Below are 19,090 nucleotides of genomic sequence, written 5' to 3'. Positions count from 1 at the left end.
TTCATGGTTCATAAAGAAGACAAAGAAACCCGCAATCATATTGTCTAAGAGTGTGGATGCACGTGTATGATTAACATTTCCTATTGTCCGTGAGAGAGAAACTGATGTATTGATCATGTGACCGGATCATAGGTATCGTGGTGGATGGCGGGAAAGAAGCTGGAGACAACGAGACGTCTGGTGAAAAGGATGACGACAAAACGGAAGACATCGATGTTTCCGTCGACGAGGAGGAGGCTGACAACACTAACAGATCTCGTCGTGAGCACTCTGCTTGTGATTTGTTTTCCCTAGCAACCTCCACTCTCCTTATCTCTGTGCTTTGTCTTTATGCCAACAGCTTCCGGTCTCCTTAAACTGTTTTATAGTTTGACTTTACACTGTATGTTGTGTTACATTGTGTGTGTGTGTGTTTCATGTTGGTGAAGTTCACCAACTCCTATTGCGACCAGTGTGTACTGTGATCTATGAATGTGTATCGAGGTTTGTCAACCAGTAATGAAACTCGATCAGCCAGTAGTGATGGCCTTCAACCAGTGGTGGGGTCCATCAACATGGATGCCTGTAAAGCGATTAACCAGAAGTGATGTAAGTCAATCTGTTTTTGCGACTTTCTAGACGGCTTGCGGCGAGGTCCGGGTGTGTCCATCACAGTGGAAGAGAGCGAGGACAACCAGAGCGGCACCAAAGTTCAGTCGGTGCACCAGAAGGTCAGTGTGTGTGTGTGTTGAGCCACATGGTGCCATCCCTATCTTTGCCCCCTTGTTCCACCCGTATCCCCATCTTTCCCCACCCCGCTAGCAGGTGTCCACCACGCCGCTAGGCTCTAGCTGAATGGCTAACGCCTCGCTGTCAGGACTTACCCGATACTGGACCCGTCATAGCAAGACAAGTTGACCACGATGAACCACTCTGCGGTTTTCTACTTGCAGGAATCGGAGGCCAATGATGCTGACAAACAACGGACGGCCATCATTGTGGGTGTCACCATTGGAGGCATCGCTCTCTTCGCCATCGGCTTCCTGGCCTCTCGCTACTGCAAGAAGCGGGGTGGCTTCAAGATCATGAAAGTGAGTCGAGAGGTTGTGTGTGTGTGTACGTGTGTGTGTGTGTACGTGCGCGTGTGTCTCTGGCCATATGGTCGGCGTCGCGAATCTGACATTTTCTCAGGAACTGCACTCTATAACACACGTCTTTCCTTTTTTTCTTGTAGAAAGTGCCCCAGGACGTTGGTAACGGTAACTCAGAAGCCATCGAGTTCCGCCCCGTGCAGTCTGGTGCGGGCATCTATGACGAGGTGGACGAGGTCAGGCGGACCAACAACAAGCCCATCTACCGCCGGCCGCCACCCAAGGCCACGTACACCCCACTGACAACGTCCTACACCCCGCTGACCACCAGCGCAGCACCCAACGATGACGTGTACGCTGTACCGGACAAAAAGAAACCCGTACAGGGGGAGGAGCCACAAGGTAATCATCATCCTGGCATCTCAGATATGAGACTTTCTGACTCGCTACTTATGTAACAGTTTTTTTTTAATTTCACATTCTTTATTTTTTTCGATTCCGATAGGATTTAATGTTAATATTTATTGAATATTAATAGAATAACGGATCTAGCTGGCAGACATTGAAGGAAGCAGTCGGTGTACTCGAAAATTCATTATCTTCTCTGACTCCTCTTACGTTGTTTTTCATTTGATGATGATGATGATGATGATGATGATGATGATGATGATGATGATGATGATGATGATGCAGACTCTTCCATCTAGATTCATACATAAACGGCATCGATAAAATCCGATTCATGGACGAGACGACAGACGATGAAGCAGACGCCACCCCAAAGGACCGACTGCTGCAGCCGCGGCCTCGCGAGGAAGACGTGCAGGAAGAAGAGGAAGAGTTCTTTTCCACGCCGGAAGCGGAAGTGGAAGAGGACGTAAAACAGTCATCGGAATCGACTTTATCCGGCGATAGCCCCACGTCGTTCACAACAGCAGTCATGATGAATTTGGACAAGAGAGTGGTTTCGGAAGATGGCGCCGAGGTCGAAGGTCCTGGTCACAATCAAAGTTAGTTCGCCGCTCTGTCTGCAGCTGTAAGATTGTTTTTGGTAAAAAGATGGTAAAGGAAAGAAGGAGGTTGGCAAAGGTGACTCCGCCTGTCATTCTCTCTGGTGGCGTTTGCGTCAAGTGGTTGTCGTAGCAATTCAGCTCGTCAAGATGTTGTTTTTTTTCCTTCTGATTCTTTCTCTGCAAACTCTTGAGTGTGGCTTTAAATCAGTTTTGATCTTTCAAGGTTCACACAAGTGCCTGAAAAATGAAAAAAAACTACTAAGCGTGCCTTCTTTTCTCATCCTGTGTATAAAGACTTCAGGTCATGTAGCTTAATTCATGAAATTAGAAGCAACAGATAAGATTTTTGGTAAACAAACTTGGGATCTTGGCTTCCAAGAGTTTTGATATATGTCTTTAATATTCGTGGTATCATTCGTCTCCTAATATAGATGCATGGAAATCACATTTCTTATTCTTGTAGAAAAAAGACACTTTTGTGTCTTTGTGTCGCATCACCGTAGTACCACAGAATGTTGATGGTTAGCAACATTTCTTGTGCAAAACTCTTGGAAGGTCAGGATCCTTGCAGTCTGTGACTGAATCACCGACTAACTGCTGTTCATGCTAGTCACTTTTTTTTAAATGTAGACACCCGACTAGTCAAACTTGGCGAGTAACAAGACCAACACCACTCCATGGCCACGTAAGCACCTGAGCGTCGTTTCAGACGCAAACAATTTAATTTATACGATTTTCACTAAACAGGCTTTTCAACATGTGTTGTTACTGATATCAAACAAGTGCTTGATTGTGCGCCTGCAAACGCATGTATATAATGCGCGGACACATGCATGTGTGTGCGGGTGTGCGTGCGTGATTTTGTGTGCACGCGCGCGAAAATGTGTTCTTTGATAAACTTGTCTGACTGAACAAATGTTGATCACTTCCAATTTTTTTTCCAAATCATGAAATATTGCAAGCTAATGAGATAATCAAGTCCCTTTCCCAAAGTAAGATCCTAATGGAGGGAGGATATGGTGTACATCAATGATTGTTTGGGAATCCTGTGTTTGTCCTGCTGTACACGTGATGAACTGCCCTCATGATTGCTCGGCGGTTGGTGTCGGGTCTGTTGTTCATACTTTAGTTTCATGTACATGCCATTTGCTGCTTCTACCGATGCTTTCTCCTAATGTGCTGTTGGAACATTTTACACCACTGGATTTGTCAGAAAAGAGTTTTTCAATCTAAGAGATTTTTTTTCTTACTAATTTGTTGCAAAGTTCTTATCTATCGTTGATCTGGTTGGCTGCATTTGAAATTTTAAACCATGGTTACTTTTTTTTCATTATGGATCGTTTCTTTTGACCAAAGATTGTGTAAATGACTTGTGGTCTTCATTTGTTCATAACTATACAAATGTTTGCCTAATGCTTGTTGTCACATAAAGAGTGAGACTGTTTACATAGTGTAAGGACTGAATGATGTGTGTCTTGCCCTCGCTTGTTGGCTTTCTCCTCGTGACATGATCTTGGGGGAGTTCCAAGAGCAGTTCTTGTGTTTTTTCCACTCGTAAATATCTGTAATACCATTCAATCTATGAAATCTCTTTGTGCGTGGAAATAATGATAGGACTGCTGATACAAACAAGTGCAGGACACAAGCACATCTGATCAGCTTCAACAGTTGCTGACCGAAGGCTGCTGCGTGTGGAAACGACAACAACACCATGTTGGTGTGGTTGTGAAAGTGATTATCGTCGCCAAGCGCATGACAAAGTGTGTTGTTAACTTTACTACATTTCTAGCGAGAATTTTCACAACACTTTCAGCATTTGCCATACTTTTTTTTTTCTTTTACAAACTTACATTGGTTCATGAGTCAGGCTTTTATTTTTTTCCTCAAATATGCAGACAGTAAATATTGACAAATATTCGGAATAGTTCTGGTTTTTTGTTTGTTTGTTTGTTTGTTTGTTTGTTTTTTGTTTGTTTGTTTGTTTGTTTTGTTTTGTTTTATGCACTGTTATTTGTCTCCTACACAAGTATAAATACACAACTGTAACTGTCGATTCTGTCTTTCGATGATGAAAGCCTCAACAATTAAAACAATGAGGCAAGATTGAGATCATTGTTCTCACTCGCTTTTCAAAAGCAGTGTATGTCTCTGACATTTGTGTGTGTGACTGAAACATCAAAGACAATGAACTGGTTGTGTTGACATTTTCTGTAATGGAGGAGGAGACAGCCAGACCTCAGTCGTGCCATACTTGATTGAGTTCACACTGTATCGGAAGCTGAGTCACGTGACGTTGACCTGCTGTGTACTTTGATGTCAACAGCTCCATGGACGATGGACTGCAGATGCATGCAAGTGATGATTGTTGCAGGTGTTCATTGACTGTATTTATTTGTAAGTTGCCATGCTTTATTACTTTAACTAATATTGCACATTCATGTGTTGGCAAAATGGATTATTCCTGCGTGATACCTGTTATTATGATTGCGTGTGTATACATACGTATGTGTACAAAACTTCATGTTTGTACCTGTACTTATCTGCTCAGTTATGTGTGTGTGAGTGCATGCAGGCACAGGTCACAGGTCGAGATGTAGTCAAACTACATTGAAACAAAATGACACGTTTCTTCACGGCGCTGAACCTTTTGCATTATATTTAACCAGTGATGCTTACTTACACTACACTGTCGGAATTATCACCAGATACAGGACAAACAGCCATTTCCTTTCAATAATTCAATTTTCTTAAGCAGCATGTAATATTCGATGTCTGAATTTCGAAAGTTTGTGTAAACTGGCCTCCCTTAATTTGTTAAATTATCTTTCATTTTAATGTTTTTGGATTTTATTCTTGCCTCTCCTCCCATCCCATGTCATTCTGTTTAAAGCTGAATGTTATTTTTATACTTGATTTTGACCAGCATTATGATGTACATACGGCATGGAGTATTTTTATGTGAACTTTGTGATTTCTTCACATTGTGACAATGCGATTGGTTGTCGACACTACATCGCCTCTGACGAGGCTAGATGTCGCTTTCGATGTGAACACCGTTGTTTAACATTACAGCTTTATTATCTACTTTCTGTCTGCACTTAGTTTGGGCGACTGAGACTTTTTTCTTTGCAATTTTCATATCCAGGAGAAGCTTTGGAGCAGCTGATATGCTTTGTATCGTGTAGAAGTCTGCTTTTCTTCATCATAGGGTGGCGCTGTGATGTACTTTGTATTCGGAACCAGATTTGCCTTGTCGGGAGAAATTGGGATTGTTGTTGTTGATGTTGTCGTGTGTGTGTGTGTGCGTGCGACGTTGATCCTTTGTTTTCATTAGCTCTTAGTTCACAGAAAGCTTGAGGACGGCGCAACCAAAGAAATCTAGTCATGTTCTTCAAATAAGGAATCATCAGCGGACAATAATAAAACCCTGACAATACATCCACCCTGATGTTAGTCGGAGTTTCTGTACTCTAACGACACCTTCTAACCTTGTCATACCTTCGTTGCTCAAGTAAGACTCCAATGTTCCAAACACAAGCATAAAACAGGACATAACTTGTCTTTGCAGACCTAGTTCCCATGGAAATATTTTTTTAGTTCATCTCTTTTCTTCTGTTTAAAATATGTAACAAAGCGAATGTATTAACACTAAACCAAAGTGTTCCATTTCTGACATTTTTCTATAAAATCTTTTTACACACCAGAAAGTGTTGTAGTGTCTTAATGAGACATTTGATATGTATGTACATTCACATGATTATATATAAATTCAAAATTTGACCATTGCCTGTCCTTCTTGGAAGACACTGAGGTATGTCAAAGGGCGGTCTGTTTAGATAACAGAAAAAGCACGAGTGGAATATTTTTGGATCACCTTTACACAGAGTTCAATCCAGACTGCTATAAGTTATCAAACTACCTACTCCGATTTTCGTATTTAAACAAAATGTGGGTTCAACCTGTAGCAAGAAACACTTCAAACTAGTTTTTGCTAAACACGAGTCTGAATGGAGCCAGGCACACCTACCCTGTCATTTTCTTCATTTTTCTGAGGTGTTCACTACACCTACCCTCTGATAAACATTGTGTATATATATATATAGAGTTCATCTGATGACCTTTGCACTTGCCTGTCACGTGACAAGGACCCTGTGTCTTGTTGCTCTCGGCATGATGCATTACTGTGCAGTGTGGATGGTGGGACCGAAAGCCTGTAGCTTTGACATGACTGTGTAAGATAACGTTGTACTACGTCACGTTACTGAAACTACGTGGTCAGTGCCTTTCAGTCAATAAACGTTTGGGACGATCGCATCTGTTTGTCTTATATTCCTTCATTTTATTTCTTCCCTCACTTTCCTAACAGAAATATATCAATACCAATGAAAGAAAGTATTTCTAAGTATGCCCTTCACACTTATATTTTAAGATATACCTATTAAAGAAAATCCGGAGAACCGAGGACGAAAATTATTTTTGTTCTTTTGTGTATATTTCAAGTAAAAGTGTTTAAAATTTTTCTTTTTTAATTTTTTATCCTCTAGGAGCGTTGAGATGCTTCGTATCTCAGTAAACTATAGCAATGGTCAGACGTAGGCTGTAAATACCCGGTGCAGTGTGTTAAACAATCTAAAACTCGTGATTCAGTCCAATAAAAACATACTTCCATCAATAACCAAAGTAGGAAATACTTTATTTCAGGACTGGACATGGTATCTCACCACTGATGATAAATGACGACACACATAAAGCGCAACATTCTAGCAATGGAATGGAAAGAACTAGAAGCTGCGCGGTCGGTGATCCATGTATACATGAGCGTGACACGAGACAACGAGAGCGGAGTTCAGGGTTACAACCTGTCACGGCTTTGAACACAATATGTTAATGAGGTCTTGTTGTTTTGACAGCCAGCAAACACTTGTTTACATTTCCACAAGCTGAGTTAATGTTGATTGAGAAAGACTTGTCTCTCACAAAGGTGGATTACACAGAATGTCTATCACTGTACACACTACAATTATGCATATGCAGCACAACTTTCACAAGTATCTACACTAAGACTAAGGCCAAGGCCCCATAAACCGTAAAGCCTTCACGATAGAGTGACCTTTCAATACAACGCACGGTTTACTGGTAACAGTGCGAGAAGGATCGGGGGGAGAGAGAATTGGTGTTTACGCCGAGCCAGAAACCAAGCTTACATCACGGTAAAGTCAGTCCTGTAAACATATGTCACATGCAGAGGAAAAATAATAGTGTGCCCGAATCGAGATCCGAACCCGTAACAACTAATCCTTATCCTGTATCGCTAACCGGATGAACGACAAGTGGGATAATTGTGTAAGAAACCTTCATCAACCTGAAAAAAGATCAAAACCATGCTGACGGTGTTCTGTCACACCTGCGTGAGTCGAGCTTTACCGTCGCTGTTCTTTCTCTGCATGTGATCTGTTTACAGGGCTGCCTGCTTTGATATAGCCTTAGCTGCTGGCACGGCGTAAAACACCAATCTTCCCCTCTCCCCCATACCTTTGTCGCACGTGGAGACGATGTTCGAGGTGTACGCATTGAGACTGCGCAACTTTACGGACTGACTCTTGTCCTGTGTGTCGCAGATGCCCACCTGTTACACGAACAGGTAATCTTTGTTTCCAGAGCTGTTAGAAAGGCCGCACCACGGTCAAAGTGACCATCATAGTAGCCCCAAGGTCTCTGGTAATAACGAGATGTCTACGCGTAGTTTCTTCAATCTAATGCGTTGTTTCTGCCCTTCTTCTTAAGTAAATTTTTAAAGTTATTAAAGGAAAAGTACAATTCTAGTGACTATCAAATCAACAAAATGAGGACCATTAAAAGTATAAATGATCATACTCCATAAAACCAAGACCTGTGTGCTTTCACATCAAATGTTTGTAGGAGAAGCGTTAAGTATAAAAGCGCTTTCACAATGCAGAATTACGTCTGGTAATTTGAAAAAAATAAAAAAACAAAATAATGTTACCCTTTATGGAATGCATACGAGGACCACATTTTCATACAAACAATGCCTAGTTTCAGAAGAAATATACAGTGCTGCAAAGATTTCTATTTTTAAACTGTTCATCAACTACTGACAAAAATAAACATTCACAAAGTGGATGAATTCACGAAAGTGGAGATCAGGCATGGACATTTTTAGCTTCTAGAAAACACCGAAAGGCCATGATGCATAGAAAGTAAATTTGAAAACATTTTGAGGACACATTCACCATAACATTAAGATCAATTTGTTGCTTTATTTTGATTTTTTTCTGTCCATTAATCAAAACAACAGAAACATATCAGAGGACTTCGTCAATACACTGTGATTCACTATTTGCAAAATTCATACAAAAATAATAGGGAAACTCACACAGGCCCCAAGAAATGCTGTTGTGTAAACGCAGTTAGATGACAACAGATCGGTCAGAAACTGAATGTTTCCAATCATCCTTAGTAATATTCACCAAGACAATGTTCTCACCAGCACACGACAAATATATGTCTCTATTACAAGACAAGGTGGGACCCTGAAGGTCCATGTATCGTTTCTTGATTCAAATACACAATACAATGATTTATTTATTCTGAAATGTTAGTTTTAGCTATTAGTCACACAAAAGTCATGTGATTAGGTGACACATGTTGCATCACGACATGACGTGCAAGGAATTTCATATCGATTGCACAAACAGTAAAAGTTTCTAGGAGGCGTCATGGCTTGGTTCAATCTCATCTTTCACCTAGAGAAAGCATAGCAACATGTTAACCATGAGACAGAGTGTGTGCATGTAAGGGTGAGTATCCTTTAGACCAGGGGTGGGCAATTAATTTTCCCAAGGGGCCGGATGAGAAACTGGAATGGTTCTAGAGGGCCGGATGAGAAACTGGGATGGTTCTAGAGGGCCGGACTAATATAGTTAACTCAGTTTTACCCAATACTGTATATATAGTATATTTACTGGTGGGCGGCCAGCGGGCGGGCCGGTCAGAGACAGGAGGCGGGCCGGATCCGGCCCGCGGGCCGGCGTTTGCCCAGGTCTGCTTTAGACAAAAAGGACGAGCAGTGACTAATCGTTAACGTTCAGTAAGGGTAATATTCAATTTAACGGTTAAAAATTGATTGTAGGAACTTAGGACAAATATAGAGGTAATACACTTGTAAAAGCCTATTTTAATTATTTTGACTAAACACCTGCTGAGTATGATTTAATTTTAAAGAAAATGAGCATAAAATAACTATAAGGTACTGACGGAACATGTTACTCAAACATGACATCCACCTTTGCACCCCATGAATCTGCATAAAAAGGATTCACACCATTTCCAACAGCAAGGGCTGCTGAAGCTCTATTAATGCGGATTGAATTAAAAAAAGAATTATGATTGTATGAAGTTTGACTAGTTGATGTTGATCCATGGCAGTGAATATTCATGTTCTGAAAATGGAGTTACAAGATACAAATTCTCTTGGTTTAGAGTACAGAGAACTGGCTAATTTAAAAACAAAATAGAATGTAACTACCATGACCTTGTAAGAAAAACACAGCTATCAAATAACTTATGTTCATTATATGTGTTATTCCAAAGACGTGTCTTTCTTTGATTTAAAGCAGATGTCCTAACACATATCCTTCTAAAAGAATGAGAACACTTTTCAAAATATTACTCCAAACATCAAAAGTGGTCATGTTGCTAGAAATCGCTCCACATCTATACTGCAGCTCTGTATGTTATATGTTGAAGGTGATCTTTACACAAGTAACACAAAAATCTGTCACCTTTTCGGGATCTTGGAATAAATGTTTTTGTGATAGTCTTCAGTAATTTTGAGTTTCAATAGGAATTATCAGTGAAAAACTGACACTGCTTTTAAAATGACACTAATATTTCAAATATTACTTCACATATGCATCATGATTTATTGCACAATAGTTATTGTTCTGTCACTTGAAGCGGGTTTCAGCCGATCGACATCGGTTGAGGCCTTATGTGCAACCTGATGCACAAAGAGGAATACGTGTGGTTATTGTTCGGTTCAGATCTAAATGACTGCATATTTACAGAAACTAATATTTAAGCAAAAAATGTCAAAAGGCACCCTGTATGCTGAGAAAGACTACAGCTTAGCAAATAATACACGTATGAGCAAGACAACATTAAAGCTCAAAAGACCTTCAAAGTTTTCCGTCCTGGGGCAGTGTTGATGGGCTGATAAAAACTTGTTATGGTCTACAGTACATGATGACAAAAAGCTACAAAAAAACATCCATCCATGCTACTGATGTTTAGAAATATCAAAAAATGTATGTTTAATAAACTGTTGATATGTCACATAAAAAAGAAAATACTAACATGCTGACCAGTCATGACTAGAATCTTGTCACTAACACTGGCGCCTTTGTTTTCAATTACATCCTCCCAAAAGCCGAATCTGTATGAAAGAAAATGTTCGCTGTCTATGTTGAGTCTTTTAGCCATGACCCCAGGTCTGAGGGATTTGGTCCGATCAGGTGGCAGCAAGGCACATGCTGTGGTGCAATGATCATGACAGACGAGCCAGGTAGGCTGAATATGCTGCCTCCTGGTATTGCTTTGCAGCTGCAACAGGATCATCAGCTTTGATGATGCCCCGACCAACAATGATGATATCCGAGCCTTGATTAGTTATGACCTCTGCTGGGGTCAAGTACTGCTGACCTAGGCTATCTTGCCCCTTTTGGAGCTGGACACCTGCAAGCAACAACCCTCTATATATGATTGGTCATTACAAAAGCAGTCTTCATCACATTATTTTATGCCAATCTTTTTTAAACTTATTTTGCAGAATAAGCAAAATTTAAATGCCAAGTACACATACCTGGAGTCAGGTGTAAAAATGAAGGGTCTGAAGTGAGCCGAGATTGGCAGATAAACCCAATGACAAAGTCTCGATGTTCTTCTGCCATTTCCACAGTTGCTAAAACACAAAAATAAAATAAACCGTTGATGCTACAAACAACTCGGGTACATATCAATAATGAGTAACTATCATATCTCTTAATATTTATATGCTGCTATAATACTAATGTGAAGTACATTCATCTCCTCTGAGCCAGTTTTACAGAAGAGTCTTTCATATATTTTTCAGTAGTTCCTGGGCTCCTTTGCAAACAGTGATAACAGGCATATTTTCTTTTCTTTTGTTTTTTTTTTACACACTTCATATATTATATACTGCTTTCATGATTTTAATCTCTAATCAATTTTTCCTTTTTATTCAGGGAAAGCTGGAGGTTAATTGCACATTCTTGATGACTTTCTTTGTGATCTATATTTTTGGCCATGTTTTATGATACTGATCTCATCTCTATCCTTGATATTGACAAAAGGCAACTTCTGGTACTGGCTCATTTAGTTTTAAGCTGTGAACACTAGTCACCTGAATGTTAAATGCCAGGAGAACTGCTTTATTTAATTCTTGTTCAAATAGACATGCTTTTAAGGCATGTACATTTCTGAAGTCCTTAAACTCTAGCTAGATATCCACACACATCTGCTCACAATGCACAAAGATGTGTGACCGTGCCACTGGCAATGTATGCATCAAGATGACAAAGTGAAGCTCATAGTACCTCGGACATATTCCGATGTTGCCAGGTTTCCTGCAGAGCTCATTTCAGCAATAAGAAGACAAGCTCCCCCCTTAGGCTGTCCTACCTAATAAATAATAATATATTAAAAAAAATGGCACAGCTGGATATTTAAGCAAATAAAAAAAATACTATGCATAATTCATGCATATGTATATTTTTTTTACTTTAGCCTCATCTTCAAAATTTAGATGTGTGAGATAATGCAAATCTCTTCACCTCTCAAAATCTGTCCTCCTAACAAGGTTATTCTTTTTAAAAACCATCCTGAATGGTTTGTATTTTTTTCAGATATTAGTAGATATATGTGATATAAACCTAACCTGTAAATTTCAGCCTCCAAAACACATCTGCTATGATTCGCACCTGTGATCAACAAGCGCCGATGACAGTGTACTACGTTACGTTAGTGCACAATTCACAAGGTTGTCTGCAGTCAACAACAATCAGAGAGAGAGAGAATGAGCAACAGTTCGGATTATTCAGCCTGCATTTCTTGTGGTTCTGAAAAACTGCTACTTTAGCACAAAAAATGCAGAATTTCAACGTCCGAATAACCCGAACTGTCGCTCTGATTTGTGTTGACGACTGGAAATGTGAATGGTGTACCAACTTGACGGAGTACACTGTTAGCGCCGCTTGTTGATTGCAGGTGTGAATCACGTGCTTTGGAACGGATAATTAACAGATGGGTTTTGGAGACTGAAATGTACAGGTTAGGTTTATATTGCCTATATCTACCAATATCTGCAAAAAGCACAAACCATTCAGGTTGGTCTTTAAGTACTGCCTCTGTGTCTTAAGTGTTTCCCGATGCTCAAGAAATCTTATGCTCATCATGCACACATAAAAAAAGAGAAAAAGAAAGAAAATGCAAATTTAATGCACAAAAATAATTATAGCCGTCTACTCACCTGCTTAAGCCCTTGTACAACGCCACTGCCTGGAACAGTGTGAGCATTGACAATATCTGCCCAGTCACTGATGCGGTACATGCCCCCTTCATACTGCAGGGACACAGTGTGGCCAATGTCAGCAAACTTTCTGAAGATGCACACAAAATAGATTCAGTCACAAAATTACTTATAAAACTAAAAGGACTGTGAGACTAAGTTTAGTCTGTCTTACCTGTCTAACCCTTTTTAGAAGAAAAAAAAATCTGAATGCTTACCTGTCTTCAAAAATAAGGAAATTGTGTTTTTCTGCCAATTCTGTCAGTCTAGTGCCAAAATCTGGCGTAAAATCCTCCAAAATATCGACATGTGTTTTGACAGCACAGACAAATGGCCCAATCTTTTCAACAAGCTGCAAAAGACATGTTATATGTAAAGTCATCGTGAATTATATTATAGTTAAAGCCATTTTAAAGAAACATCACATGGGAAAAATATCTCAGTTGACTACAGCAATAAACTACAGTTGACCCTTCAACAACTTGGGTTTACATGTATATACAGATAAATATCCTGATAAATTTTGAGGAGATTGCATCAATTTGAAAAAAAAAATCCTTACTGTGAGCCTAGACATTTTTTTTAAGAAGTAAGAAATAAAGTTTGGTATATCTTGAATACATAAAATAAATGTCAATATCAATCACTACTACCACTTAATAATAAATGATTTTGTTGAGTAAATTTCCCCATGTGGAGATAAGCTCAGTGAGCTGTAAAGAAAAGAATACAAATGATCTGACAGTTACCCATCCAACAAGGAAACACAAGCAGCAAATGAATGACACATCAGCAAAGATAAACAAAATGGATGAAGATTAAAAGCTTTTAGCAAAACTCTTACTCTTAAGAGTTCACTTCATCATAAAAGATAGTTCTGAAGATGGGTTTAGAGGCTAAACTTGAAAGCTTTGAACATTCAAAGAGAAAGGGGTAGAGAATTCCAAATGGTTTGCAGGAGAAGAAGGAGCAGCTGCCAAATCTCTTTTGACTGTGAGGCGCAACACAGAAAGGAGGGCAAAATGTATACACAAAATTATTATCAAAAGTTAATTTAAGAAAATGTATGCACCTAAACACATACAGATCACACATGGTATCATCTGCTGTAGAGAGAAATGTAAACAAATTAAATTTGTTATAGTATAACTGCAAAAAACTGCAGTATACACTACTATTGCAATAATATGGTAGCCACCTCCTGTTCCTATTGCAGCTCAAAGGTTCGAATAATCAGCTTAAAATGCTAACATCTCAGCATGAGCAGTTCTCTAGTAAATGACGTTCACAGTAAAAAAAAAATTTGACTATTAAATACAGTATACAAGTACTGCCTGCTAAATGTATTTTCAGTAGTTTTATGACACTTTCTTTTCTTTAAGTTATCAAGAAGTCAAAAGTTACATGCAGATTTCCTAGAGTGAAGGGAGGTGACACATCCAACACCTACATTGTTCAAGGGTTTTCTGTACATAACATTTCACAAAAACACTTATTTAGTTTTTATATCTTTATGAACCCGTGGAGATCAAGAGTGGTGTCCCTTTGCCTAATAGGCTTGAGGGGACCAGCTATCTCCATTTTCGTTTTCTTCTTAGATTTGTTGCGCTTGTAGCTATAGTACTGATGTGCACTTTTTTCCCCGATGTCATCGACATTGTTTGACTGTTTACTTGCCTTTTATTTATTTCTATGCTAATATCAACTCTCTCATCATTGTTAATCTTCTCTGGCTAACATCATCAGTTTCTTTTTACACGTCATCCTTGCGATAGACTTTACATCGGTGCCAAACAGTCATGCGTTTCATTAGTGTACTACAATTTCTGCTTTGTGATCATCTGGATGTTCTCATGACAATTTGATCTACATATTTGATTGGTTATTTCTTTTGCTCTAGTCCAATGACTATAGATTTGTCTCATCATGTTGATCTATAACTATCATCTGGCAGAAGAACAACATGGCATTCCCATTAACTTAACAGAGCCACAGGAAGTTTGTCTGCATGGTGTTTTCATGTTTGTAATGCCTGGAGAGCCTGGCTTTGGCTGGGATAAAAGCTCACATGTATATAAAGTACAACTCCATAAAAGTTGCTGGCTGCAAATGCTTTAAAGCAAAATATAAAAATGAGCACTTAATTGTGGTGGGCTTATTTGTTTTTACATTAGATTTCTTCCATGTTATTGAATTTCTTGTAAATAAAGAATTCTTTTCTCTCTCAATGCTGCAGGTCATTAACCATGCGCTTATTTTTTTAAATCACAAAAATTACTTTCCACTTTTCTGGGCCATCAACTTTGTCCTTAACTGCCATGAACAAAAATTTCACAATATATCCTTTTTAATGCAATCTAGAGAAAAAGCAGTTTTAGTAAATACCTGAAGAAGTTGTGGCGTTTGAGTTATGTCTGCTGAAAGAATCAGATTGGACTGTTTATCCTCCATCACTTCAAACAGCCTTCTGCTGACTGCATTGTTGCAAAGCTGAGCTCTCTCCCCAAATGTTAAAGCCTGTCATAAAAACAAAGTACTGTACACCATTCTTCCTCTCCCAAACTCTCTTTCCTGTGATGTGTCTTTGTTTTCCCTCTCCCCTAACACATGCTGCAAAGTCTGAGAAAGATACAGTGGTACTCCATCAACAAAGATATGGTTAAGGGTAAAAGATGTAATCAAGAAATCGTAGAAAATCTAATGAAAACATTCAGTAATTATTTCTCTGCTAATTTGTCCAATAAATTTTAACATAAATGCTTTTTTCCCATGTAAAATATCTGCAACAGTGCTATTATTAAACAGCATATATTTTGCCAACTAAAGTACTTTTTACTTGCATTATTAAATGAATGCCAGTACCATAACTGAAGGGTTATCTATACTTAAAATTTTCCCAAACAGACTTTTTGAAACTCCACTGTTATAGATCTTTATTTCATGATTTAAAAAGTACAAAACTCACGTTACAAGATTAATGGCACTTATGGATTTCTGAAAATTACATTTTAGCTCAGTTTTAGGAACCAATTTCAATTTGATGATTTGTTATTTCAATGCCTGTATCTACTAGCTGGAGTGCTTACTGGGCTAAACATTCCACATGGCCGTACCTCTGTATATAAGGATTCAACCACAGTAGTCCAGCCACAAACAGCATTCAGAAAATATGCCATGTGGATTTGAGAATATACTCATTTTTGCAAGTTTCCATTAATCTGAAATCTTTCTTCAAACATGCCACAAAGATAAAGATCATTAACTTCCCTTCTAACTGGCCTGCAGCTATGAATTTGGTAGCAGCAGAAAAAGGGCAAGAACAGCTATTGAACTGTCCAATTTTCATATTCAGCGGTGTCATTGTCTAAGTGTTTTAAAAACTTTTTCTTACAAAATGAACATTCCTTTCCATGACATGCCACACCATCTCCCAAACAACACAAGAATGTTCCAACAGTAGGCAGGCACAAGCTGAATGATTCTAGAAATCCTGACCTGTGACCAGACAGAAATTAAGTGTGGATCTATATATCACACACAAAGCTGACAATGTTTGAGCAGCACTTCAAGATTTAACAAGCCAAGAAGATCCATCAAGCACTCACCCTTTTAGTCTTTTTTTCAGGTGACTGCCCATCTCCTGTGATGGTATTGCTATCATCTGCTGGTGAGACCTGATTTGCTGCAAGGAACTCTTTGACTTCCTGTACCTTGTCATCCCCTAGCTTTCCAGCCGACCGCAGAATGTCCAATGCTTGTGATAATGTACATACACTGGAAAACCCCAAAATTTAAGATGACAATAAAAACTAAACCAATGTCATCCTGTCTCATAATCCCTCCCTTACTTCACTGGTCAGAAATAAGTAGAATTTCTTCCCAGCACAACCCAAATTCTAATAACCTATAATTATCATATTTTGGTTTGTTTGTTGTCTGAATATTCAAGTTCATTTTTACACATTTAGATATTAAATGGGAAACTAAGAACTGCAAAGGCACACATAATCTGCTGTGTATATACTTCTGTGTTATATTCTCACCACTTCATGTCCTGTGCTGCAGAAATGCAGAAATGCATTAGATGTTGCAAGCCACACAAAAAAGTGCATTGAATCATTCTTTTAACAATCAGGCAAGTGAGTGGAATAAAAAGTATCTCTATACATTGTGATGCAATGTGTATTATTTACAACCTGTGAACTTCGATGCCCTTATTTTTCAGATGCTTAACTCCACCCTGTTCTCGATCAATGAGCACCACAGCATTTCTCACTGTCACTCCAACTGTGTGAAGTGCCTTTAAATAATGTCAGAAATCACAGTTTATGTAAAGAGCGATTTTCCTTTTTCTTTAAGTCATAATATTTTCAGAAATCTAGCATTAATAATCTTTTATTTCTCTTATTTATGCATAAATGTAATGTACAATGCATTTTCTGGATATCTGGTAATTGTGCTTTATTACAAAATGTAAATACTCATGCTCGCCACAATGAAACATCCTCACAGATTATGGAACACAATTCCTTTGAGTGTTATAGACACGCACGTGCATGCATGCATACAAGAACATCTTTATTTCACTGAGATTATGTGCATTTGCTCACACATACACAGAACAAGAGAAACACAAGACTCAATACACAATGCCACTGTTCACATACCTCAACTGTTTCTTGCACACTTGTGCCACTAGTGACAATGTCTTCCACAACAAGACAAACGTCACCCTCACTATATTGCCCCTCTATCAATTTCTTGGTTCCATAATCTTTTGCTTCCTTACGACGAATAAGCATTGGAATGTTGTGCTTGACTGACATGATCTGTTAAAAAAATTAATAAACAAGCTAGTGAAAATGATTTAACATCACACTAACAGCAATTATGGATGGTATCTGTACAACAATAATACTTATGTCTGTAAATGCATTCTCTTTCTGATCTTGTCTCATCAAGGTCAGTATATTGCACAGCATTTAAACAAAGGATTTATGCCAGGATTTAAGATATTTTCTATGATAATAATGTAAAAACAGCAATACTAAAAGCTACATAATTTATCTCCTTTATTTGTTGGAAAGTGACTAACTTTTTTTTTATAGACAGACTTTTTGTGAGGGCAGTGCCCAAATTTCCTGTCACTTGCTACCATTTTTTCCCCACCCCTTTGATCAATGGCTGCTTGGTTTTGGTGGGACAAACTCCATGCTGACAGTGAACAATGTTCACATTCTAACCTCCTGAGTATTTTTTTTGAGAGGGCAGCTGCCTCCCTTGCCCCCCTGGTCCCTACACCACTGTTGATGGGTTAGGCATCCATTGAAGTATTTTCTTGATGGATAAGTTCAGAAAGTATGCTGCAAAACAGCTCTTATCAACACATGGATGATGCATGCACTCAAACCACTCAGCTGTCCACTTCTCCAAGGCTGATATTGTGATGCAGTTAATCCCAAACAATGATGTTGAAAGAAATAGCATCATAGTATTTTATACTATCCAAATGCAATGTACTCAGATTTTCTAAAAGTCAAACTGTAAAAAATGACTGTTATTTGTATTTGTAATAAAAAAATAAATTACGAACTGTTGCTAAAGGTAAGGCAGTGTAGGGAACACCACATATACTTTGAAAGTTGGCCTCTGACAGTGATGGAACAGCTTCCCAGAGAAACTCTGCAACTTGCACCTGTGAAAATATCACATCTGATTAGCAGTTACCGAGTTCACTCACTTTACAGTAAATTTCACAAGATGACAAAAGACCACACTAAAAGCCAAAATGACCTCTGCCCAAAAGATGAATCAACCACTGGTGACAAAATTAGCTACTAGTCATATATTATTATAAGGTTTTTTGTTACTGCAATAGAGCTACCCCACAATAGTAGTGCTCCCGATTGTTGGAATGTAGCGTCGATTGCAGCTCTCTGCATTACCCTTTCCCAAATTTGTCCATCATTTACTTTCTAGATAGTGTTTGTGGTTTTCGTTTGTTTGAAAAACTTTCACAATGTTACAATTAACACTTATGCTTTAGCCGAACTAAGAGGCAATCAATCGAAATAACGTTGCTGATGCACATTCAACTCGTAAACACTAACCACGTGCCTGAACTTCTCACAACGGCTTACCATCAGTTCAGGGTATGAAATAATGACTCTGAGATCAAAATACACAGGGGACTGGATACCACTCTTCAGTTTGAAATCGCCAAATTTTAAACCTTCTATTTCATATAGTTTAACAATTAGCTCGTCTAAAGAAAGACGTCTGCTACCAGATCCGCCTTCCATTTTGAATTTCTTAAAGAAGGACTTTTAGGGTTTCTGGACCGGAGAGCTCCACGAGTTTTGACGGTAAACTTCAAATCTACTTCTGCTGTCTTCAGCACG

The 19,090-nt window shown here is 38.8% G+C and overlaps 2 protein-coding genes across 5 annotated transcripts in view; one reads left to right on the top strand and one right to left on the bottom strand.

Annotated features, from left to right (window-relative positions):
- The window catches only part of LOC112558860 (serine-aspartate repeat-containing protein I-like), a 40,820-nt gene extending 34,423 nt beyond the window's left edge, over positions 1 to 6,397 (top strand). For 3 of the 4 annotated variants that reach the window (XM_025229575.1, XM_025229574.1, XM_025229577.1), the window contains 5 exons: positions 133 to 261; positions 619 to 710; positions 933 to 1,070; positions 1,214 to 1,472; positions 1,778 to 6,397. In XM_025229575.1, coding sequence (XP_025085360.1) covers positions 133 to 261; positions 619 to 710; positions 933 to 1,070; positions 1,214 to 1,472; positions 1,778 to 2,085 — 926 coding nt within the window. In that variant the 3' untranslated portion in view covers positions 2,086 to 6,397. Of the gene's footprint in view, positions 1 to 132; positions 262 to 618; positions 711 to 932; positions 1,071 to 1,213; positions 1,473 to 1,763 lie in introns of all 4 variants that reach the window. The other variant, XM_025229578.1, reaches the window with a different exon arrangement.
- A 2,632-nt stretch (positions 6,398 to 9,029) lies between these two features.
- LOC112558861 (uridine 5'-monophosphate synthase-like) lies at positions 9,030 to 19,025 on the bottom strand. The gene is made up of 11 exons (XM_025229579.1): positions 18,830 to 19,025; positions 18,283 to 18,384; positions 17,357 to 17,518; positions 16,886 to 16,989; positions 16,295 to 16,463; positions 15,075 to 15,206; positions 12,908 to 13,041; positions 12,651 to 12,780; positions 11,719 to 11,803; positions 10,965 to 11,063; positions 9,030 to 10,837 (listed from the first exon to the last, which is right to left on the bottom strand). The coding sequence occupies exons 1-11, from the start codon at positions 18,989 to 18,991 to the stop codon at positions 10,650 to 10,652; spliced, it is 1,467 nt and encodes a 488-aa protein (XP_025085364.1). The 5' UTR covers positions 18,992 to 19,025; the 3' UTR covers positions 9,030 to 10,649.
- Between the last annotated feature and the right edge of the window lie 65 nt (positions 19,026 to 19,090).

The sequence above is a fragment of the Pomacea canaliculata genome, linkage group LG3 (genome assembly GCF_003073045.1).
Source record: "Pomacea canaliculata isolate SZHN2017 linkage group LG3, ASM307304v1, whole genome shotgun sequence".
NCBI classification, from domain to species: Eukaryota; Metazoa; Mollusca; class Gastropoda; order Architaenioglossa; family Ampullariidae; genus Pomacea; species Pomacea canaliculata.
The sequence above is the reverse complement of the archived record's forward strand: the minus strand, read 5'-3'. Positions and strand labels throughout refer to the sequence as shown.

Bases quoted from the DNA above. Each gene is read 5' to 3' on its own strand.
- LOC112558861 (XM_025229579.1), bottom strand. From the start codon at position 18,991: ATGGAAGGCGGATCTGGTAGCAGACGTCTTTCTTTAGACGAGCTAATT. The intron at 12,781-12,907 runs GTAAGCATTCAG...GTGCATCTTCAG, and splicing joins TTCCTTATTTTTGAAGACAG to AAAGTTTGCTGACATTGGCC. The intron at 11,804-12,650 runs GTGAGTAGACGG...ATTATTTATTAG, and splicing joins TTGTACAAGGGCTTAAGCAG to GTAGGACAGCCTAAGGGGGG.